This window comes from Bombina bombina, chromosome 6 (genome assembly GCF_027579735.1).
Source record: "Bombina bombina isolate aBomBom1 chromosome 6, aBomBom1.pri, whole genome shotgun sequence".
NCBI classification, from domain to species: Eukaryota; Metazoa; Chordata; class Amphibia; order Anura; family Bombinatoridae; genus Bombina; species Bombina bombina.
Window position 1 is genome coordinate 897,802,135 of NC_069504.1, and position 22,596 is coordinate 897,824,730.

General features: G+C 38.7%; 1 protein-coding gene across 1 annotated transcript in view; it reads right to left on the reverse strand.

Annotated features, from left to right (window-relative positions):
• The window catches only part of NOX5 (NADPH oxidase 5), a 209,147-nt gene that overhangs the window by 181,132 nt on the left and 5,419 nt on the right, over positions 1–22,596 (reverse strand). Inside the window, exon 3 of the mRNA XM_053719575.1 lies at positions 5,617–5,827. Within this exon, the coding sequence (XP_053575550.1) occupies positions 5,617–5,827 (211 nt within the window). The remainder of the gene's footprint in view (positions 1–5,616; positions 5,828–22,596) is intronic.

Sequence of the window (22,596 nt, forward strand, 5' to 3'; positions counted from 1 at the left end):
AACCACAACTATCTACTAGATTCATTGCAACAATTCGGGTTTAATGGGAACTTTTTAACTTTGGTCAATAATTTGTGTCTTCACTCATCAACTAGGTTAAATATTAATGGCATAAAAACAAGTATAATTAAACTAAATAGAGGTACTCGGCAGGGGTGCCCTTTATCACCCCTACTTTTTAATATAGCAATTGAACCATTAGCTGTCAAATTAAGGCAACAACTTGAGGGCATAAAAATCCAAGGAAATATAACGAAATTGGCATTATATGCAGATGACTTATTACTATATATTTCAAATACTTCCTCAAATATCCCAAAACTTATTAAAATAATTGAGACATTTGGTAAATTCTCTGGGTATAAAGTTAATAATCTTAAATCAGAATTTCTATGGTTGAGGAAGACAGAACACTCTTTAATAGAGATCCCCTTCAAATTAGTCACAAATTCATTTAGATATCTTGGGATTAAGGTTTCTGCAGACCCTAAAGAATGGTACTCCCTGAACATTACCCCAATGTTTCAGCAGATTTTTACATACATGAGGAATTGGCAAAACTTACCTCTGTCTATATCGGGACGAGTTGCACTTTTTAAGATGGTACTTTTGCCTAAAATGTTATACCTATTACAAAACCTCCCCATCCTTTTAAGAGCATGTGATGTTAGGAAGTTCAACACGGTAGCCCGATACTTTTTGTGGCAATCTAAAAAACCAAGAATATCCCTCCTCAAATTATCACTTCCTAAACAATGTGCAGGCCTGGCATTTCCAGACTTGCAGGCTTATAATTTAGTTTTTCTTGGTCGCATCGCTGTGGGTTGGATTACAGAGACAGACTATTTTACAGATAACAATTTAGAATGTAACTTAACTTATCCATTTTTACCTATAGCTATGATCCACTTACCATACAATTTAATTCCCAAGCAAGTTAAGTCACTTAAATCTATATATACAATAATCCAAGCATGGAAAAAAATTGGTAAACGGGTTGACACAGATATTTCGATTCCAAAATTTCAAACTTTTTTAGGAAACTCGGAATTCCAAGAAGGGATACAATCTCCTATTTTTAAGAAGTGGCATACTAAGGGTTTATACTTTGTATCACAATTTATAAACATAGCAACAAGAAATATTAAATCTTTTGAGGAGTTAAAACAAGAATTTGTATTAAGTAACCAGGACTTCTTTGCATATCTGCAAGCCAGACACTATACCCAACAGTTAGTAAACTCTTTTTCTTGGAATTGGACTTGGAAAGCATTAGAAAACTGGCCAATAGTGGTCAAGGCTGGCCATCTGTCCATATCCACATGGTACTCATTGTTGACATCACACAAGGGTGGGGCCAACCTTGAACACATAGCCCAGAAATGGACTTCTCTCACCTTAGATAATATTATTCAGAGCATGCAAATATCACGCTCCTTATCAATACTATACACCTCAACATTAGCGGAAACATGGAGAGAATCTCATATTAAATTGATCTACCTCACATATTACACCCCAGAAAAAGGATTTAGATGGCACAATAAATTTTTTTATAAATGCCCAAAATGCAGACTTTTAGCTGCAAACATAATCCATATGATCTGGATTTGTCCCAAAATACAACAATTTTGGCTGAAATTGCAGCACTGGTTAGTAACTACACTCAAGACAACTCCCTTTAAATTCTCTTTAAATACTATACTCTTCTTAATGGATGAGAAATTACCCTTAAAAGAATTAAAGATAATTAATTTAGCCATCTTGGCGGCTAGAAATCTAATTTTCAAGAATTGGAAAAATAATTTCTCTTTAACAATTACGGAAGTCAAAAATTATCTCAAAAAACAATATGTTATTGAGCAATTGGCAACAGATTTAAATTCCGACCAAGAAATAACAACTTTTTTTAATAAGTGGTCAAAATTTATTAAAATATTCCCTCCTAATGAAATAGACCAATTGATTTTCCCATTTAGGAACTCGGAGATAGTTTTATTGGGTATTTGGTAGGAGACCGGGAGGAGGAGAGGGATAGGATGGGAGCTTTTTCCTTTCCTTTAATTATTTAATTTTTTTTTTTTTTTTTTGTTTCTTTTTAAAATTCAAATGTTTTTTATCTTCTTATATGAAATCAATTCATATAGTATATGACCTTAGCCGAGTATATAAATATCCAATGTTGTATATGATTAAAATCTTATGTGACTAGTCAATTTATTAATTAATTGTTCTCCTCTTCTGTTTTGATATAAGCATATTATATCCCGCGTGTTGAATACGTTTTTATACCACAGGAAGTCCAAAAGGGGCTTTTAATAAATCGAGGGATACACATCTTATACCCAACAGAGAGAGAAGGAAAAAGAAAAAAAAAAAAAATGGAAAAAACTAGGTGTTATATTTTCGTTTTCTCTTGTTAGGTACGTATATTATAGCTTTTTGTTGTAATTGAGCTTTAAATTAGCTTGTTTCAGAGTACTTTTGTTTGAGTAAGCTCAGATAGTACATTGTGAGGTATTATTGTTATTTTTCCACGATGTAAAATCCTTGTACTGAATGTGAAGTACCTTGTGTATACTTGTAATGTTTGTATGAACACCTCAATAAAAAAAATAAAGGAAAAAAAAAAAAAAAAAAAAAAACTTTTCTTCCTTGGTCAAACCTATCACTGTCATGACAAGTAAAGAGAATGATCCACTCCATTGGTCAACTACTGCCATTAAAGCCTTTGATAGTCTTAAGATTGCCTTTGCTGCCTCTCCAGTTCTGGCTCATCCTAACCCTGCCTTTCGTTCTTGAGGTCGATGTGTCTGAGACTGGAGTAGGTGCCCTCTTTTCTCAACGTCCTACACCTGACGGTTCCTTGCATCCGTGTGTTTCTTCTCTAAGAAATTGTCTCCAGCAGAGTGCAATTATGAAATTGGCGACAGGGAATTACTGGCCATAATTTTGGCACTCAAGGAATGGAGGCATCATCTCGAGGGTACTAGCGTGCCAGTGCTCATTCTTATTGACCACAAGAATTTAACTTATCTATCTAAAGCAAAACGTCTGTCGCCCGACAGGCCAGATGGGCGCTATTTTTGTCTCGGTTTAATTATGTGGTCTCCTACCTGCCTGGTAGTAAGAATGTTAGGGCTGATGCCCTCTCTCGACAATTTTCGCCTCTGTCCAAGGAGGAGTCTGTACCTACTCCAGTTATACCTCCTGACCATATTTTGGCTACCATACATACTAATTTGACTTCTCCCTTGGGGGAGGAGATCCTGCTGCACAAACCAATGCACCTCCTGAGAAACCTAGTGGTAAGTGTTTTGTTCCTGAGAATCTTCTAACTAAACTTTTGCACACTTACCACTATCCTAAAGCCGCAGGTCACCCAGGCAAGAACCAAATGATTTGGTCTCTCACTCGAGAATTCTGGTGGCCAGGTCTTCGTTCTGATGTTGCTGCGTATGTTGCCTCTTGCTCAGTTTGTGCACAGAATAAGACTCCTCGACGTGTTCCTGTGGGTCTTCTTTAACCTATTGCTAATGGTGAGCGTCCTTGGACACATCTTTCCATGGACTTCATTGTCGAGCTCCCTGTTTCCAATGGCAATACTGTTATCCTTATGGTGGTTGACCGTTTTTCTAAAATGTCACATTGCATTCCCTTGAAGAAGTTGCCTTCCGCTGAGGAGCTTGCTTCAATTTTTGCCCGGGAGGTCTTCAGTTTACATGGGTTACCTAAGGAGATAGTGTCGGACTGGGGCCAGTTTGTCTCCAGATTTTGGCATTCCTTTTGTGCTCAAATGGGGATCCAGCTTTCCTTCTGCTCGGCATATCACCCTCAATCCAATGGGGCTGCGGAACGGTCTAATCAAGCTCTGGAACAGTTCCTCCATTGCTATGTCTCAGATCACCACAATAATTGGTCTGAACTGTTACCTTGGGCAGAGTTTGCTCGTAATAGTGCTATTAATGCTTCCTCCAAGTTATCCCCGTTCATGGCGAATTATGGGTTTCAACCATCCTTGTTGCCCGATTCATTCATGTCTCAGGGTATTCCGGCTTTGGAGGAGCATCTCCGGCAACTCCGTTCCACATGGGTGCAGATTCAGGATTGCCTTCATCATTCTATGCAGCGCCAAAAGTTCCAGGCTGATCGTAGGCGTCTGCCCGCGCCTTCCTACCAGGTTGGTGAGAGAGTTTGGCTGTCCTCCCGCAACTTGAACCTTCGTGTGCCTTCCAATAAACTGGCTCCTCATTATGTTGGTCCTTTTCAAATACTCAGACGGGTCAATCCTGTGGCCTACGCTCTTGACCTTCCTCCTGCAATGCGCATCTCCAATGTTTTTCATGTCTCGCTCTTGAAACCATTGGTTTGTAATCGGTTTACCACTATGTTGCCTCGTCCCCATCCTATCTTTGTTGACAACCATGAGGTGTATGAGGTCAGCAGCATTATTAACTCTCGTATGTCCAAGGGCCGCATACAGTATTTGGTTCACTGGAGGGGCTACGGTCCGGAGGAGCATTCATGGGTTCTCTCCTCTGATGTTCATGCTCCTGCCCTCCTCCGTGCCTTCCATGCCCATTTCCCCAATAAGCCTTTTGTCCTCCCGCGGGGGAGGGGTCGTTGAGGGAAGGGTACTGTCAGGGTTTTTTTTCCCTGTTTTGTGTGCCATGTGCTTCTGGCAGCAATTTTACTCACCTCTCTTGCTGACTCTGGTGCATACTGTGTGATGCTGCTCATTTCCTGCACTTCCTTTTATGACCAGACTGGTGTACATCATCACCATGTGAGACAGGATGCAGTCTCAGAATTGTGATGTCATCACTTATTATTTAAAGGGCCTCTGTTCAGTATGCTTTTCCCTTGCGTTGTCTCAGACCTGTTTGTGAGAGCTCCTGTGTATTACCTGGCTGTCTGACATCCCTCCTGGTTCCTGATCCCTTGCTTGTTCCTGACTCTGCTGTTCTCCTTGTCCCTGATTCCGGCTCGTCTGACTACTCGCTTTGGCTCCTGACTCGGCTCTTCTGACTATTCGCTTTGGCTCCTGACTTGGCTCATCTGACTACCAGCTCTGGTTTTGTTTCCTGGCTTGTTATTTATCTTGTGGACTTTTTATTATTTTTTGCTATTAATAAAGGTGTGATTTTTTTTTTATTCCTGGCACCCTGACACCTCTCTACAGAAAGTTATATCTGTTTTTTTTTTATTAAAAGAGGTCAGCAGACTGTTGAGATATGGGAACTGGTGCAAGTCATTCTGTCCCATTTATAGAAGAATTGGCCCAATAATGGGTATTCATGTATTTTCATAGGCCAAAGCTTGGGAGGAACCCAGGCTAGAATCCCCACATTGCCTAGATTTAGGATGTCTCCATCTAGCTGTACCTGTGCTTTATGCATGGAGCTATAGCTCTATTCTGCTATCCTTTGCAGTGTTATTGTTTTCAGAATTCTAGATATTCATTTTTGAATCCCACAGCAATGGAACATAGTTCTACAATTGTTTGAAACTACTTATGCAGATTTAAAAAATTTAAACCTTCCATAGTTACATTTTTTTTTAATTTGTGGATTCCTAATAATACTTTCTGGTAAAAATAAAAAATAGATCTATTACCTTATTGTTAAATTCTCCATGACCTCTGGGAACCGCTCCAGCTCCTCCCTCAACTCCTGGAATGTGATGGAGCCACTATTGTCCTTGTCAGCAGACTCAAAAAGCACCAGTGTCAGGTCATCCAGCTTCTCCTCTGGAAGCGATATGGCATTCTCCAACAAACATGACTTCAGCACTGTGCGTAACTCATCTGGGTCAATTGACCCACTGCCTAAAACAGAAGTTAGTTCAGTTGATTATATTACCAAAAATGCTAATATTGCAAAAATAACAAAATATACAGCTCTTGAAAAACTATCCAAGAACCCACATACTGTCACAGGAATAGTAAAGTCAGTTCAGGAAATGACCCTGAGGTTGGGAAGTAATAATAAGACACACTGCCCCAGCATGGAGGGTTAGACACAGAATGTGAGAAATCCAGAGGACAAGACAAATCTAGGTCAGTTCAGGCCAAAGGTCAATAGTGTGTTGGCTAAATACAGTGCAGAATCAGAATCGAAAGGAATCTTGAGGGCAACAACAGAACCAAATCAGAGTCCAAGAAACAGGCAGGGGTCGTACAAAGAGAACAGCAGAAACAGGAATGGAAATAGCACACCCAGGAATACAATCCTATACCTGGGCAAACACAGGAAGAAGGGAACAGCTTATATAGGGTGTTGATTAAGTAACTACCTGCAGCTGGCAGACAGGTGAAGCCAGAAAGACAGCCAGAGCAGGCAGTAGTATAGCCAATTCTCAAAAAGAACCTGAGTCCTCCATTGGCTCAGGAGGGAAGGCAACCGGCCAAAGACCGGAGGTCCTAGCAAAAACTCTGGGCATGGGCGTAACACATACCTATTGAAGTAGTTACAAGTTCTTCAGAGATAAATAAAATAAATGTCACAGCATCAGTTTTAAGTTACTTAACAAATAGGAGGGGGTATGAATTAAAGAAAAAATGTATGTTTTCACTCAAGCAAAAATGTATGTTCTCACTCAAAATAGAAAAAGAAGGAAACACAAGAATTCCAAATAGCACCGTGTGGAGATAAAAATCTACTTTTATTTAAACATTAAAAGGTAGGGGTATAAACATACTCCCCGGGGTAAAACTGAGGAAAATTATGCAGATAACAAAGCAAAAACAAGTTGACGCGTTTCGGCTTGCGCCGTACTCCTAGCCTCCTGATAAAATATTCAGCACTGAACCGACTTAAAAAACACTATCTGCACACCCATTGGATATCTGGTACACACCTTCCTAGAAATTAACCAATGCGGCGATCACAACTTGTACTCCCCTGCCTTTACACTTTCCGGCTCAGTGCTGAATATTTTATCAGGAGACTAGGAGTACGGCGCAAGCCGAAACGCGTCAGCCTGTTGTTGCTTTGCTATCTGCATAATTTTCCTCCGTTTTACCCTGGGGAGTATGCTTATAACCCAACGTTTTAATGTTTAAATAAAAGTTGATTTTTATCTCTGAACGGTCCTCCTTGGAACTCTTGTGTGTTTTCTTCTGTTTCTATTGGCGGCAAGAGAGCATGTGTCTAGCAGAATACCTACAGGGGATTGTTCGGGCAAGACTGCCGGCCACAGGAGAGAATCAGGAAGCAGCGGTCAGACAACGGCGGTTGAAGTGAGCGCTTTCAAGCATCCGGCCCGAGAGAACGGAGGTTGGTTCCCTGGAGGGCTTGACATGATCGAAGACTTCACGGGGAGCTGAATCAGAGGAGCACGGCTCCAGACCGCCAATCGTGAGTTTGTGTCAACACTTACTATTGAGACTTTATCTCTTTAATTGCAGCATTGGAAATGGGGGAGTGCTATGGTTGCGATCTGTGGTGACAGCAAAGGAGAGCTTAGTGCATAGTGCATTGATTTGGATAGAACCACGTATTGCTCTAACTGCTCTCGTTGCACAGGGGTGTAACAGGCCTAAAGATACCCCCTTTGTTACGGAAAAAATAGAAAATACCTGGTCTTATATTCATGTAATTAAAACTCTGAAATCGAACTCTGTCTCCTGCACCTTATACAAAAATTGGAACAATTTTAAACCTATTGTGCTAGATCCTATGCTGATCACTAAAACAAACTATTTTTACACTCACACAATTCTACCATTTACATGGATAACTGAAAATGTTATTAGCTTTAATAAGCAAAGCTCTATAAGCCCTGGTATCAGCAACATATAAAATACAAGTGGTTGCTATGATGATCACTTGACAGCTTTATGATGTTTTATCCTTTATTTAAAGGCCATGATCGATCCCTTGACAGCTATATATCCTGTATTTAAAAGCCATGATCGATCCCTTGACAGCTATATATACTGTATTTAAAAGCCAGGAACCCCCTCTATTAAATGAGGGGGTCTTGTGATATGTTGCTATGGTGACGAGAAGGTAAGGCCGGTCTCCTTAGGGTTATTAGACCTCCAAAAATAGGACCACTCCTGTGAAGTATATGTCAATGTTCTGATAATCACCAGATGTTTTTCTATGTGATTTTGCTCCATATGCCTAAAGCTCAGATCACTGTTGCCAGGTTGAGTGTGTCTGGCAGGTAATCACTGTGTTCCACATGAACACCTATATCTCTGGGGGACAAGTTAACTGTTATTCAAGAGACAGGTTCTTCCCTTTAAAATGAGGGTCACATTAGTTCCTCTAGTTCTAATGGGGCAGGGGGAGAAAGAGGCTCCATTAGACTACCCCTTGCACCAATAGCAATGAGGATACATTTTTCAAATGTATAATTTTTAAGAAATAAAAAAAACCTGTTTTTTAGTACATTACATAGATGTGATTATACATTACGGGGCAGATCCCCAGAGGTAAAAAACACAGCAATTTTTCAGGTATTAACATTTAGTAATTTTGATATATAAGTAGTGTGTTACTAAACATCCAGGTACAGTACATATAATTGCCACAGAGAAAATATGACTCTTGTGATTATTTGCTGTAAATTCAGATTTAATGAACCTACTGACCTCTAGTGGTCATACTGTAAAAATGCACAGTTCCAAAACTGGCGTGATCACATACAACTCCCTCCAATGATTAAATTAAACCTTTTTAAATTAAAATGCAATAACAGCAGGCAATCAACAGATGTACTTTTTCTGTGACAGATGTATGTATGTTTGGTAACACACTATTTTAAATGGGCATTAAAGTATTTGTGCTACACTCTCCTTTAGTGACCTTTAAAGTATTTGTGCTACACTCTCCTTTAGTGACCTTTCATATAGTCACTGCCCTACACCTTAAAACATAAAAGAGAGCTTTATGATCCTAACCTTCTCTCTTCTGTACCTTAAAGGATTAGTCTAGTCAAAATTAAACTTTCATGATTGAGATAGAGCAGGCCATTTAAACAACTTTCTAATTTACTCCTATTATCAAACTTTCTTCATTCTCTTGGTATTTTATTTGAAAAAGCAAGAATGTTAGCATAGGAGCCGGACCATTTTTGGTTCAGAACCTGGGTAGCTCTTCCTGATTGGTGTCTAAATATAGCCACCAATCAGCAAGCGCTACCCAGGTGATTAATAAAAAATGGGCCGACTCCTAAGCTTACATTCAAATAAAGATAGCAAGGGAACAAAGAAAAAATTATAATAGGAGTAAATTAGAAAGTTGCTTAAATTTGTCTGCTCTATCTGAATCATGAAAGTTTAATTTTGACTAGACTAACCATTTAATTCAAGCTTATTATATATGCCTATTGTCTACCTCCCATGCAACCAGCAGTTATATGTTTCCTCCTTAACAATGTGCACATTGCTCTCTGGCTCCCTAACTTTCTATCTTTCAAGGTTCCATCCCTTAGCTCTTAACCTTCTCACTACTGCTACCTCTAAATTTCTCTACATTCTTTCCTTAGCCTCTGCAAGAGCACTGCTTCTGCAACACACTGTAACGCTCATTCAATAGATACTGTCATATCCGTCTGTCTCCATTTCTATAGCAATGTCTTAGTTTTATTTGTTTTATACTCTGTATAACACTGTGAAATATGATGATGTCTTACTAATTAATTTAAATAATTATCATAATACTAGCAAATCAAAGGATTTCACTGTTGCTCTGTTTTTACAATAAAATACATTTTTTTACTTAAAAACATTTCCTTCTTTCTCACAAAGCTATGACCATTTTCCTCTACACTGTAATCCTCAGAACAATGATTATTTTGACAATAAGACATTTTTATTACACACAGAGATATAATAAAGTTAGCAAACTATTGTCAACAGCTACAACGTTACAGAGTTAAGCCTTCTATCACATAAGTTCAAAGTTGGAGTTCAGTACTAAGGAGCAGTTTTCAGTAAGCAGCCATTGGGGCATATTTATCAAGGTCTGGCGGACCTGATCCGACACTGCGGATCAGGTCCGCCAGACCTCGCTGAATACAGAGAGCAATACACTCTCTGGTGCAACGCCGCCCCCTGCAGACTCGCGGCCAATGGGCCGCCAGCAGGGGGGTGTCAATCAACCCGATTGTACTAGATCAAGTTGTATTGTGGCAATGTGTGTCCACCTGCTCAGAGCAGGCGGACAGGTTATGGAGCAGCGGTCTTTGTGACCGCTGCTTCATAACTGCTGTTTCTGGCGAGTCTGAAGACTCGCCAGAAACAGGGGCCATCAAGCTCCATACGGAGCTTGTTAAATAGAGCCCATTGTCTGGAGCTTTACAATGAAACAGAGACGCTCAGTGATAAACAAGCAGCAAAGACTTCTTAAAGGGACAGTTAAGTCCAAAAAAAACTTTCATGTTTCAAATAGGGCATGTCATTTTAAACAACTTTCCAATTTACTTTTATCACGAATTTTGCTTTGTTCTATTGGTATTCTTAATTGAAAGCTAGACCTAGGAAGGCTCATATGATAATTTCTAAGCCCTTGAAGGCCGCCTCTAATCACATGCTTTATCACATGCTTTTGTATTTGCTTCTCACAGCAGGGGAGAGCTAATTCAGGTAAACCCTATAGATAACATTGTGAGCACGCCCGTGGGTTGTGGCAGACACTGCACTAATTGGCTAAAATGAAAGTCAATAGATAATAAATAAAATGTCATGTGATCAGGGGGCTGTCAGAAGATGTTTAGATACAAGGTAATCACAGAGGTTAAAAGTATATTAATATAACTGTGTTGTTTATGCAAAACTGGGGAATGGGTAATAAAGGGATTATCTATCTTTTAAAACAACATAAATTCTGGTGTTGACTGTCCCTTTAAATATAACAGTATCTTGCTGCTTTATTGTGACCCCTGAATACTGGCAGAAAAGTGATTCTATCCATTTTGCTGTGACTCCAATACACTAGTGATGAGCAAGTGGTGGGCTTTGGGCCACTTGCAGCTAAGGATGCTACCAATTTTTACATACAGTACAGGGATGAAACTACAGGGGGTGCAGAGGTTGTACCTGCGACTGGGCCCCTGAGGGTGGGGGCCCAGCTTAAAAAAAAAAAGAAGGTTTTTTTCAATAAAAAATGTTGACCTGCCACTGCCTGCACTGATATCATGTGAGTGTGACATGATGCTTTACTAGTGTCTCTGACTACAGGGGTTAGTGTTTCTGTTTTACCCATTGGTGTTTATGTGTGTGTTTGTGTGTGTGTGTGTGTAGGTGTGTATGTATGTATGTGACTGTGTGTGTATTTATGCATGTAAATGTGTGTGTGTGTGTGTATGTTTGTGGAACCAGCAAATTACAGACCTTGTTACTACAGCATGGGGGGCAGGGGGTAAACAGTATAAACAGTTAGGGTTGCCACCTTAGCCATGTTTCCCTGGACACGTATATGTAACACACGCTGCAGGGTGTGCAGGAAGGAACATGTATTGTGTTTCTGGACAGCACTATTCATATTCCTCCATGCACACCCTGCAGCATGTGTAACTTATAAGTGTTCTGTATTTTAAGGGACGGGTGGCACCCCTAATTTAATATTCAGTACGGGGGGGAGACTGGACCATGTCACTGACTACTGTGGTCACTTCATAAAGTCCTGGGGCGGGTAGGGTCAGGCCAGCCATCTCACCGGCAGATTACAGACTATGCCACTAACTCACTATATACAGTACTGGTGGGTTAAACAGTGTCGCTATATACAGTAATAGGGGCTCAGATCATCTCACAGACTGTGGGCACAGGGTACCTCCTTTTGCAGACGTGTCATCTGATTCATATTTTTTTCTGTGTTAAAGGGACAGTCTACCATAGAATTGTTATTGTTTTAAAAGATAGATAATCCCTTTATTACCCATTCCCCAGTTTTGCATAACCAACACAGTTATATTAATATACTTTTTAAGAGACAGCCCTCAAAGGCTTAGAAATTAGCATATGAACCTATCTATGTTTAGTTTAAACCAAGAATATCAAGAGAAAAAAGCAAATTTGATGATAAAAGTAAATTGGAAAGTTGATTAAAATTAAAAGTCCTATCTGAAAATGAAAGTTTAATTTATACTAGACTGTCCCTTTAAATGTAAAAAGATTCTTGCACCTGGGCCCTGTGGTTTCTAGTAACGCCTCTGATACAGTAAGTAATATCTTCTATGCTAAATACTTCATAAAGCACCTGCACTAATTTCCACTCCATTTTGCTATTTAATACATGCTAAACTACATGCACACTTTTGTATGTGACCATTATAATAATTGAAAGAAAAGTGTGGGCTTTTACAGTCTCAAGGGCTACACATATGGTCCTTTTAAAAACTTAAGGTCATATACAGCCCTTAGAATGATTCTTTTTGCCTTCCAAAGCACTACTAATTCCAAACTACTTGCATCAGCATATGGAAAATAATGCAATAGGAATAGGGTTGCCAGGTGTCCTCCACAAAAATACCGAACACCCAAGAAAAAAAACTGCGGGGGGGGGGGGGATTAGTTTGCGGTGAAATTTACTGAAAAAGATAAATATATATATATATATATATATATATATATATATATATATATGTACACATACAATATATACACAGTGTACATCACATACAAAAAAATGACTCATGTTACAATACATAGTTGTGTGTGTGTGTGTGTGTGTATATATATATATATATATATATATATATAATATACATATAAATACAGTATAAATGTGTGTGTATATATAGAGTGTACTTGGTTACAGTGAGCACCTACATCTGTATTTTATTTTATTGGCTGATTGTGCAGTGTGATTGGTTAGTGACACACCTACATCTGTTTTTTATTTGATCGGCTCATTGTACAGCGTGTGATTGGTTACAGTGACACACCTACATCTGTATTTGATTGGCTCATTTTATATATATATATATATATATATATATATATATATATATATATATATATATATATATATATATATGTATATGTGTGTGTTTATATGTATGTATATATATATATATATATATATGTATATATATACATGTGTGTATATATAATATATAATATGTGTGTGTGTTTATGTGTCTATATATATATATATATATATAAATATTATATATATATATATATATATATATGTATTTAATAATATATGTATAATATAATAATAGTATGTACATATATGTATATATATATATATATACAGGTGGCCCTCGTTTTACAACGGTTCAATTTACACCGTTTCAGAATAACAACCTTTTTTTCCAGTCATGTGACTGCTATTAAAAAGCATTGAGAAGCAGTAGATTTATTAAAATTGCCACTAGGTGGAGCTGTCCACTTGTGTTGCAGCAAAGCCAAGCAAGCTGAAATTAACCAGTTTAACCAGACCTGAGCTATTGAGCAGATTTCAAAGGAACAAGCTCTTCCTGTCTATAACTCAGTCCAGATTGGAATGCACAGAAAGAACTGTTTGCAGAAAAATGCAAGTGAAGTCTGTGTTGTGTGATTATTTTATTAGGTTTATAATGCTGTTTAGCAAATGTTTTTGTTCATTTAACTTAGTTTAATGATATATTTTGTGTTGTGTGATTATTTTATTAGGTTTATAATGCTGTCTAGCATTTAAAGTCTTCATTTCAAATCTTTAAAAATAATGTATTGGGTGTTACTTATGACAATTTTGAGAGGGGCCTGGAACCTATCTCCCTTACTTCCCTTTGACTTACATTATAAACTGGGTTTCAATTTACAACGGTTTCGATTTACAACCATTCCTTCTGGAACCTAACCCCGGCGTAAACTGAGGGCTACCTGTATATATATATATATATATATATATATATATATATATATATATGTATTTAATAATATATGTATAATATAATAATAGTATGTACATATATGTATATATATATATATATACAGGTGGCCCTCGTTTTACAACGGTTCAATTTACACCGTTTCAGAATAACAACCTTTTTTTCCAGTCATGTGACTGCTATTAAAAAGCATTGAGAAGCAGTAGATTTATTAAAATTGCCACTAGGTGGAGCTGTCCACTTGTGTTGCAGCAAAGCCAAGCAAGCTGAAATTAACCAGTTTAACCAGACCTGAGCTATTGAGCAGATTTCAAAGGAACAAGCTCTTCCTGTCTATAACTCAGTCCAGATTGGAATGCACAGAAAGAACTGTTTGCAGAAAAATGCAAGTGAAGTCTGTGTTGTGTGATTATTTTATTAGGTTTATAATGCTGTTTAGCAAATGTTTTTGTTAATTTAACTTAGTTTAATTATATATTTTGTGTTGTGTGATTATTTTATTAGGTTTATAATGCTGTCTAGCATTTAAAGTCTTCATTTCAAATCTTTAAAAATAATGTATTGGGTGTTACTTATGACAATTTTGAGAGGGGCCTGGAACCTATCTCCCTTACTTCCCTTTGACTTACATTATAAACTGGGTTTCAATTTACAACGGTTTCGATTTACAACCATTCCTTCTGGAACCTAACCCCGGCGTAAACTGAGGGCTACCTGTATATATATATATATATATATATATATATATATATATATATATATGTGTGTGTGTGTGTGTGTACACAATATTATATTATACATATAAAATGAAATATACTTATATAATTTGTATATGTATTTGTTTGTATATATACATATTATATATATAATTGTCTGGTGGGTGATGGTGGTGATATAATAACAATTATTAAAAAAGACAGAGTGACATACCTCATTGTTTTATTAATGTAACAGGCTCAGCTAACTGTCTCACTGTCTGAGTCTCTCTCAGTCCCTCCCTGGCTGCTGCTTCATCAATGGATTAGGCACTATTTAATTTCATGCTGGCTCAGACAGTCAGAGAAAACCCCAGTACCCTACTCAGTCACTCACTCTGCGCAGCACACTGAGCTGGTCTTCTCTTCTTGTTGCTATCAGACTGACGTGACGTCACGCTCACGTGACCCGCGTGATCACGTGACGATGTCGGTCCAACACAGGCCACGTCCACAGCAAGACTGCCATTATTACACTTACGGGAGGCAGATGGGTGCGTGTGCAACCTGGCAGGCAGCGAGCGCAGAGGGTCCCCGACTGCAACTCCGGCTCTGCACACTGTCAGCCTGGATCAGAAAGATGACGATCCGATCAGCTGAGCAGAGCCTGAGTTGACAGTGACACGGGCTAACCTACAGGGGCTGGGCAGCCTATGCTTGTTGGGTAAAGCAGGTCACAGTTAAAAAAAATGTAAAGCAAACTATCAAAGGCTATGTCCGTTTTTTTAAAAAACAAAATTTATGCTTACCTGATAAATTTATTTCTCTTTTGGTGTATCCAGTCCACGGGTTCATCCATTACTTGTGGGATATTCTCCTTCCCAACGGGAAGTTGCAAGAGGACACCCACAGCAGAGCTGTCTTTATAGCTCCTCCCCTAACTGCCACCCCCAGTCATTCGACCGAAGACAAGCAAGAAAAAAGGAGAAACTATAGGGTGCAGTGGTGACTGTAGTTTAAAAACACCTGCCTTAAAATGACAGGGCGGGCCGTGGACCGGATACACCACAAGAGAAATAAATTTATCAGGTAAGCATAAATTTAGTTTTCTCTTGTAAAGGTGTATCCAGTCCACGGGTTCATCCATTACTTGTGGTATACCAATACCAAAGCTTTAGGACACGGATGAAGGGAGGGACAAGGCAGGAACTTAAACGGAAGGCACCACTGCTTGTAAGACCTTTCTCCCAAAAATAGCCTCCGAAGAAGCAAAAGTATTGTAGAATTTAGAAAAAGTGTGAAGCGAAGACCAAGTCGCCGCCTTACAAATCTGTTCAACAGAGGCCTCATTTTTAAAAGCACATGTGGAAGCCATCGCTCTAGTGGAATGAGCTGTAATTCTTTCAGGAGGCTGCTGGTCAGCAGTCTCATAAGCTAAGCGGATTATGCTTCTCAGCCAAAAAGAAAGAGAAGTTGCCGAAGCCTTTTGGCCTCTCCTCTATCCAGAGTAGACAACAAACAAAGCAGATGTTTGATGAAAATCCTTCGTAGCTTGTAAATAAAACTTTAAAGCATGAACCACATCAAGATTGTGTAAAAGACGTTCCTTCTTTGAGGAAGGATTAGGACATAATGAAGGAACAACAATCTCCGGATTGATGTTCTTATTAGATACTACCTTAGGAAGAAACCCAGGTTTGGTACGCAAAACTACCTTATCTGCATGGAAAATCAGATAAGGGGAATCACACTGTAAAGCAGATAACTCCGAAACTCTTCGAGCCGAGGAGATAGCTACTAGAAACAGAACTTTCCAAGATAAAAGTTTAATATCTATGGAATGCAAAGGTTCAAACGGAACCCCTTGAAGAACTTTAAGAACTAAATTTAAACTCCATGGCGGAGCAACAGGTTTAAACACAGGCTTAATTCTAACTAAAGCCTGACAAAACGCCTGAACGTCTGGAACCTCAGCCAGACGTTTGTGCAAAAGAATAGACAGAGCAGAAATCTGTCCCTTTAAGGAACTAGCAGACAATCCTTTCTCCAATCCCTCTTGGAGAAAGGATAAGATTCTAGGAATCCTGACTTTATTCCATGAATAACCCTTGGATTCACACCAATGAAGATATTTACACCATATCTTATGATAGATTTTCCTGGTGTGTAGCAATAGAGGGATTTCAAGGATGCACTGGAAGTTAATAGATGTTGCAAAAACTTTATTGAAGAAAACATTAAAAGTTCATCGCTGAACAAATTTCATTCCATAGACAAGTGAGAGGTGTGTGTTCCACCCCAGGGACTGCTTGCTGACGCGTTTCGGCTCCAAGGGCCGTAATCGTAGCTGCAGTCACTTACCTTAATGATCCTTAAATATCAATTAAAGCCAGCTAATAGGTTAAAAATAGTTACACCCTTCTTTTACCTGGGGCGGAACAAAAAACACACCTATTAAGGTCTAAACTCTTTATTGCATATATGGACACACAGTGAGTTTAATACTAACTTGGACCAAACAATAATTAAAGACCGTAAAACTCACTGGATATTTGCTCAAAATGACCCATATACTTACATTAATAGTATGAAACAACCTAACTTTAGTCCACAAATAAATGTTTCAGATAGTGGACAGTTGAGAAATACTGCAAATTCAGAAATAACACAGGTTTTTTCCAGACCCCAAAGAGAATCAGGAGGGGGGGGGGGGAGGAACAAAAACAGAAAAAGGAATTTTGAAGGAAAAGGGACTACCACTCCGGAGGGGGAGATCCCAAACGAAATACAATTAAATTCTGTAATTAACCTGTCTTCACAGGAACTTAGTAAAGTGGATTTAAAGGTACTCAGCTATGGTTTGAGTTTTGTTCCAGCTGAGAATTTTAACCTTTTCCAGACACTAGTCGATGTGAATAGATTAATCAGAAACCTCACATTAAAGAAACACTTCAATAAGAACCAAGAGACGAATCAATTTGATCTCATTAGGAGTGATACACAACAAACTACAACACATGCATCACTCACATTTCAGGAATACAGTGACATACAGTCTTTAGAAACATTATTCGAAGAGGGCTCCACATATGTTAACCCACATGACGATACACATAGGGATAGGGGTCCTTCTCTATCACTACCTTCCAGATTTTACCCCATTCAATCTAGGGGTACTATTCTGGAAAAATTTCAGAAGAGAGTGGAAACAGATTTAACACAATTGGCTTATACTGTTCAGAAGAAAAAGCATTGTAACCTCACCAAATTAGAGTCTGTTGCACTCAAAAATTTACAACAGAATGAGAAGTTGGTCATCCGCTCAGCGGATAAGGGGGGGGTCTGTAGTAGTGATGGACAAATAATTTTTTGTCCAGGAATCATTACGTCAGCTCACAGACCCCTCACAATACTAAATTCTTGAGTTTAACCCCTCCAGCCTTTTCAAATATGAAATTAGTCATTTAATTGATGAGGGTTATGAAGCGGGCTATATAGATGAAAAAACAAGCTCTTTTCTATCAGTTACAAATCCTATTATACCTATATTCAATTTTTTACCTAAGGTTCATAAATCCTTGGTAGAGGTGAAGGGCAGACCCATCATCAGTGGGATAGGCTCTTTAATAGAGCCGTTATCCAAATGGTTGGATGAAATCTTGCAACCACTGGTGGTGAAGCTGCCCAGTCACCTCTATGATACTAAACAGTTGTTGACGGAGATGGAACGGATACAGTGGCATAAAGAGTATGGATGGCTCACAATAGATTTCACCTCACTGTATTCGTCCATCCCCCACAACAAGGGTTTGGAAGCACTAAGTTTTTTCCTGGAGAGATACACAACGTATGAACAAGGATTTCATTCTTACATATTACAAGTTACCCATTTCTTGCTTACACATAACATGTTTCTCTTTGAAGGTGTCCATTACCTGCAGAGATGTGGGACAGCTATGTTTGCCCCCTCCTATGCCAACCTATTTATGGGTTGGTGGGAGCTGTCCCACATCTATGCATGTGATGGACGCTGGAAGGAGAGAATTGTTTATTATAAACGCTACATAGACGACCTGTTGGTCATCTGGAAAGGTAGTGAGACAGAAGCAACTGATTTTGTCAATGTTTTAAATAGCAATGACGTGGGTATAAAATTTACATATGATTTCAATCCAGAGATTATTAACTATTTGGATGTGAATTTGTCAGGTACTGACCAAGGACAAATTGTAACCAGGATCTATAGGAAACCCATAGCGGGAAATTCTCTTCTCCATGCCCAGAGCAGCCATCCTAAAAGGGTATTTAAGTATGTCCTTAATGGGCAGTTTATAAGGCTTAAAAGGAACTGCACCTTAAACACAGAATTTGAAAGACAGGCTCGGGATTTGGAGAGGACATTTCTCACTAGGGGTTACAAACAAAAGGAGATTACAGCATCTAGAGAGAGAATTGCAGGGATGGATAGGAAGGATCTACTTAAGACAGAGAGGAAAACTGATATGAAATTTGAAGGTGTGACATTCATAACACAGTATAGCCAACAATATCACAATATCTGCAATATATTAAGGAAACATTTTCCAATGCTTAAGGCGGATGATGGGCTAGCTAGTGTTATACCCAAAGGCTGCAGATACGCCTTTAGAAAAGGGAAAAGTATAGGTAATATATTAGCACCCACTCAGTTGAGGCCAGATACACATACTCAAACCTCATCATGGCTAAGATACAAGGGCACATACAGGTGCAGTTACACACAGTGCACAGCGTGCAAGTATTTACAACAAGGTAATGGCTTTTCCAGCACAGCGACAGGAGAGCAGTTTGAACATTTATCTTGTCTTAATTGCAGAACCTCTTATGCTGTGTATCTCCTGACTTGTACTGAATGTGAAATTCAGTACACAGGACTCACGACGAGAGAAACTAGGGAAAGAATAAGAGAACACCTTACGAACATAAAAGCAGGCAAATTGACCACACCGCTAGTGCAGCATTTCAAGGAGAGGCACAATAGTAGCCCCCAATCCTTGAAATGGACCTTAGTAGAATTGGTGAGATGTAAATCAAGAGGAGGAGATAGAGATAAATTATTGTCTAAAAGGGAGGCATACTGGATACACAGACTAAAAACAAGGATCCCTTATGGATTAAATTCAGAGTTTGATCTCATTAATTTTTGGGAGTAGTAATCCTTTGGTCTGTGTATCCAGCATCCTGAAGATGCTAAGATCTTAGCATCATCAACTCAGTCTTTTTGACAAGTAAGACCCCTTCTCAATCCCTGTGTCACTGAAAAGAAAGTGAATAGATAAGTAAGATTGAAAATCCCATAAATTCCAAACACGGTTTATAACCCCTTTTTTCCTATCTTTTTTCATGAATCCCCTTGGATTGGATTAAATCCTCTATATATGTTTTCACATTAATTGGGAAATGATCAAATTTGGGGCATGAAACTTAGGTTATAATAAGGGAATGAAATAGACTTACATTTTCTTTACATTTTCTTTTCTTTTCCTTTTGTGTATTGGCAATCACATTTGTAATATCGCTATTTTGTATATATGTATCTATTTTGCAATGTTATCAAATGTATTAGGAAGTTGCAAATATGGTTATATGCATTATGAACTTATATATACATACAGGGCCGGATTTACATCTCAGGTGCCTGTAGGCACAAAAACCTGAAGCGCCCCCCCCACCCCCCCACCCCCCCTAGAAAAAAGTGGAAAAAATGAGGACTTTTTTTTATTATTATTTAGGACAACTAAAAATAAATATTAGATGTAAAATTACATTTTCCCTTTTATGGAGATACACAAATACACACACCAATTGCAATATTTGTTGTAATGGAAGCTACACCAAAAATCAATATTCACTTGACTCAAATGGCCATACAATTTCTATTATGTATAACAAAAACAAATCATGTTAAACTTTTAATGCAAAATATTCTAAAGAAAACCCTATTTAAAGGGACATCAAATGTGACAGTTTGCTGGGCATTTTATTATTGCACTAGTGCTTGCAGAGAAGTGTGTTAGCCTCTTGCAAAAGAGTTAAACACATAGTCAATGTCAGTTCTGAGACAGCAATACACATCTGTGCAGACCCAGATGGGCTCATAGGACATGTTTATTGACAAGCCATTAGTGTATTGCTTTTCTGGAGATGACTTTGACTATGTGCTTAACATTTTGTTGGAGTCAAACACAGTTTTGTGTAAACAATAGCAATATTAAAACTAGCAGCATGCAAGCTCATCACCATCAACAACCTGTGCAGCCAGTGGAAGAAAATATAAAATGTAGGGAAAAAAATCTTGTAAACTCTGATATTTTTGGTACAAACACACACAGATGTTACATTTATTTTGTTCTGAAATATAAATATCATATGATGTTGCTCTCAAAGGAAAACATGGAATGTTGTAGATTATATGTAATCCAGGGGTCAACAAATGTGTTTAAAATTAGAATTTAGAAATTCAATGGGAGGGGTTTAGTTTTAATCTTTGCCCCTCTCTCCTTCATGGCTCCCTCAACTGCTGTAACATATTCCCAATGAAACACTCGACTTTGTAGGCACCTGGCAGCACAATTCTTACTAAAATAAATGCCCTCATAAAAAAAAAAAAAAAAAAAAAAAAAAAATTTTTTTTTTTTTTTTTTTTTTTTATTATTGACAGGCAGGCGCCCCTCACTGCAAGGCGCCTGTAGGCACATGCCTACTGTGCCTAATGGGAAATCCGGCCCTGTATACATATACTTGTTGTTTCATACTGTTAATGTAACTATATGGGTCATTTTGAGCAAATATCCAGTGAGTTTTACGGTCTTCAATTATTGTTTGGTCCAAGTTAGTATTAAACTCACTGTGTGTCCATATATGCAATAAAGAGTTTAGACCTTAATAGGTGTGTTTTTTGTTCCGCCCCAGGTAAAAGAAGGGTGTAACTATTTTTAACCTATTAGCTGGCTTTAATTGATATTTAAGGATCATTAAGGCAAGTGACTGCAGCTACGATTACGGCCCTCAGAGCCGAAACGCATCAGCAAGCAGTCCCTGGGGTGGAACACACACCTCTCACTTGTCTATGGAATGAAATTTGTTCAGCGATGAACTTTTAATGTTTTCTTCAATAAAGTTTTTGCAACATCTATTAACTACCAGTGCATCCTTGAAATCCCTCTATTGCTACACATCAAAGAAATGGAGGATTTGCACGGAGTTACAGGTGACTATTCCTGTAAGCATAGTCCACTCACCTCCCGCGAGAATTGAAGCATTGGGGAGAGACAGTGACGTCAGACGCCGGAAAACCTTGAGGCTGGAAACTGAGCATAACCTAGCGGAGCAGTTGGTTTGTTTCCTGCAGTTCGCATATAGGACCACACAAGCGGAATAAGGTACCGTGGTGTTGGGAAACTCTGAAGCCTGAGAGAGGTAAGGCTTATCTTTATAGCACGTTTTCACTGTCGTTTGCGCCCCGAAGTAGAGGTGAGTGGTGAAGAAGCGGACTCGATCAGCTGATTCACAATATTCACATTAGAATCATAGTGATTTTATGCTCACAGACATTTTTGGGAGTAAATTGGTACCGATATCGTTTGCATAATTACAGATTTTCCTGGTGACAGGCTTTCGAGCCTGAATTAAGGTATCAATGACCGACTCGGAAAAACCATGCTTTGATAGAATCAAGCGTTCAATCTCCAAGCAGTCAGATGCATAGAAATTAGATTTGGATGTTTGAAAGGACCTTGAAGTAGAAGGTCCTGACTAAGCGGCAGAGTCCATGGTGGAAAGGATGACATGTCCACCAGATCTGCATACCAAGTCCTGCGTGGCCACGCAGGAGCTATCAAAATCACTGAAGCTCTCTCCTGCTTGATCTTGGCAATCAGACGAGGGAGCAGAGGAAACGGTGGAAACACATAAGCCAGGCTGAAGGACCAGGGTGCTGCTAGAGCATCTATTAGCGCTGCCTTGGGATCCCTGGACCTGGACCCATAACGAGGAAGCTTGGCGTTCTGACGAGATGCCATGAGATCCA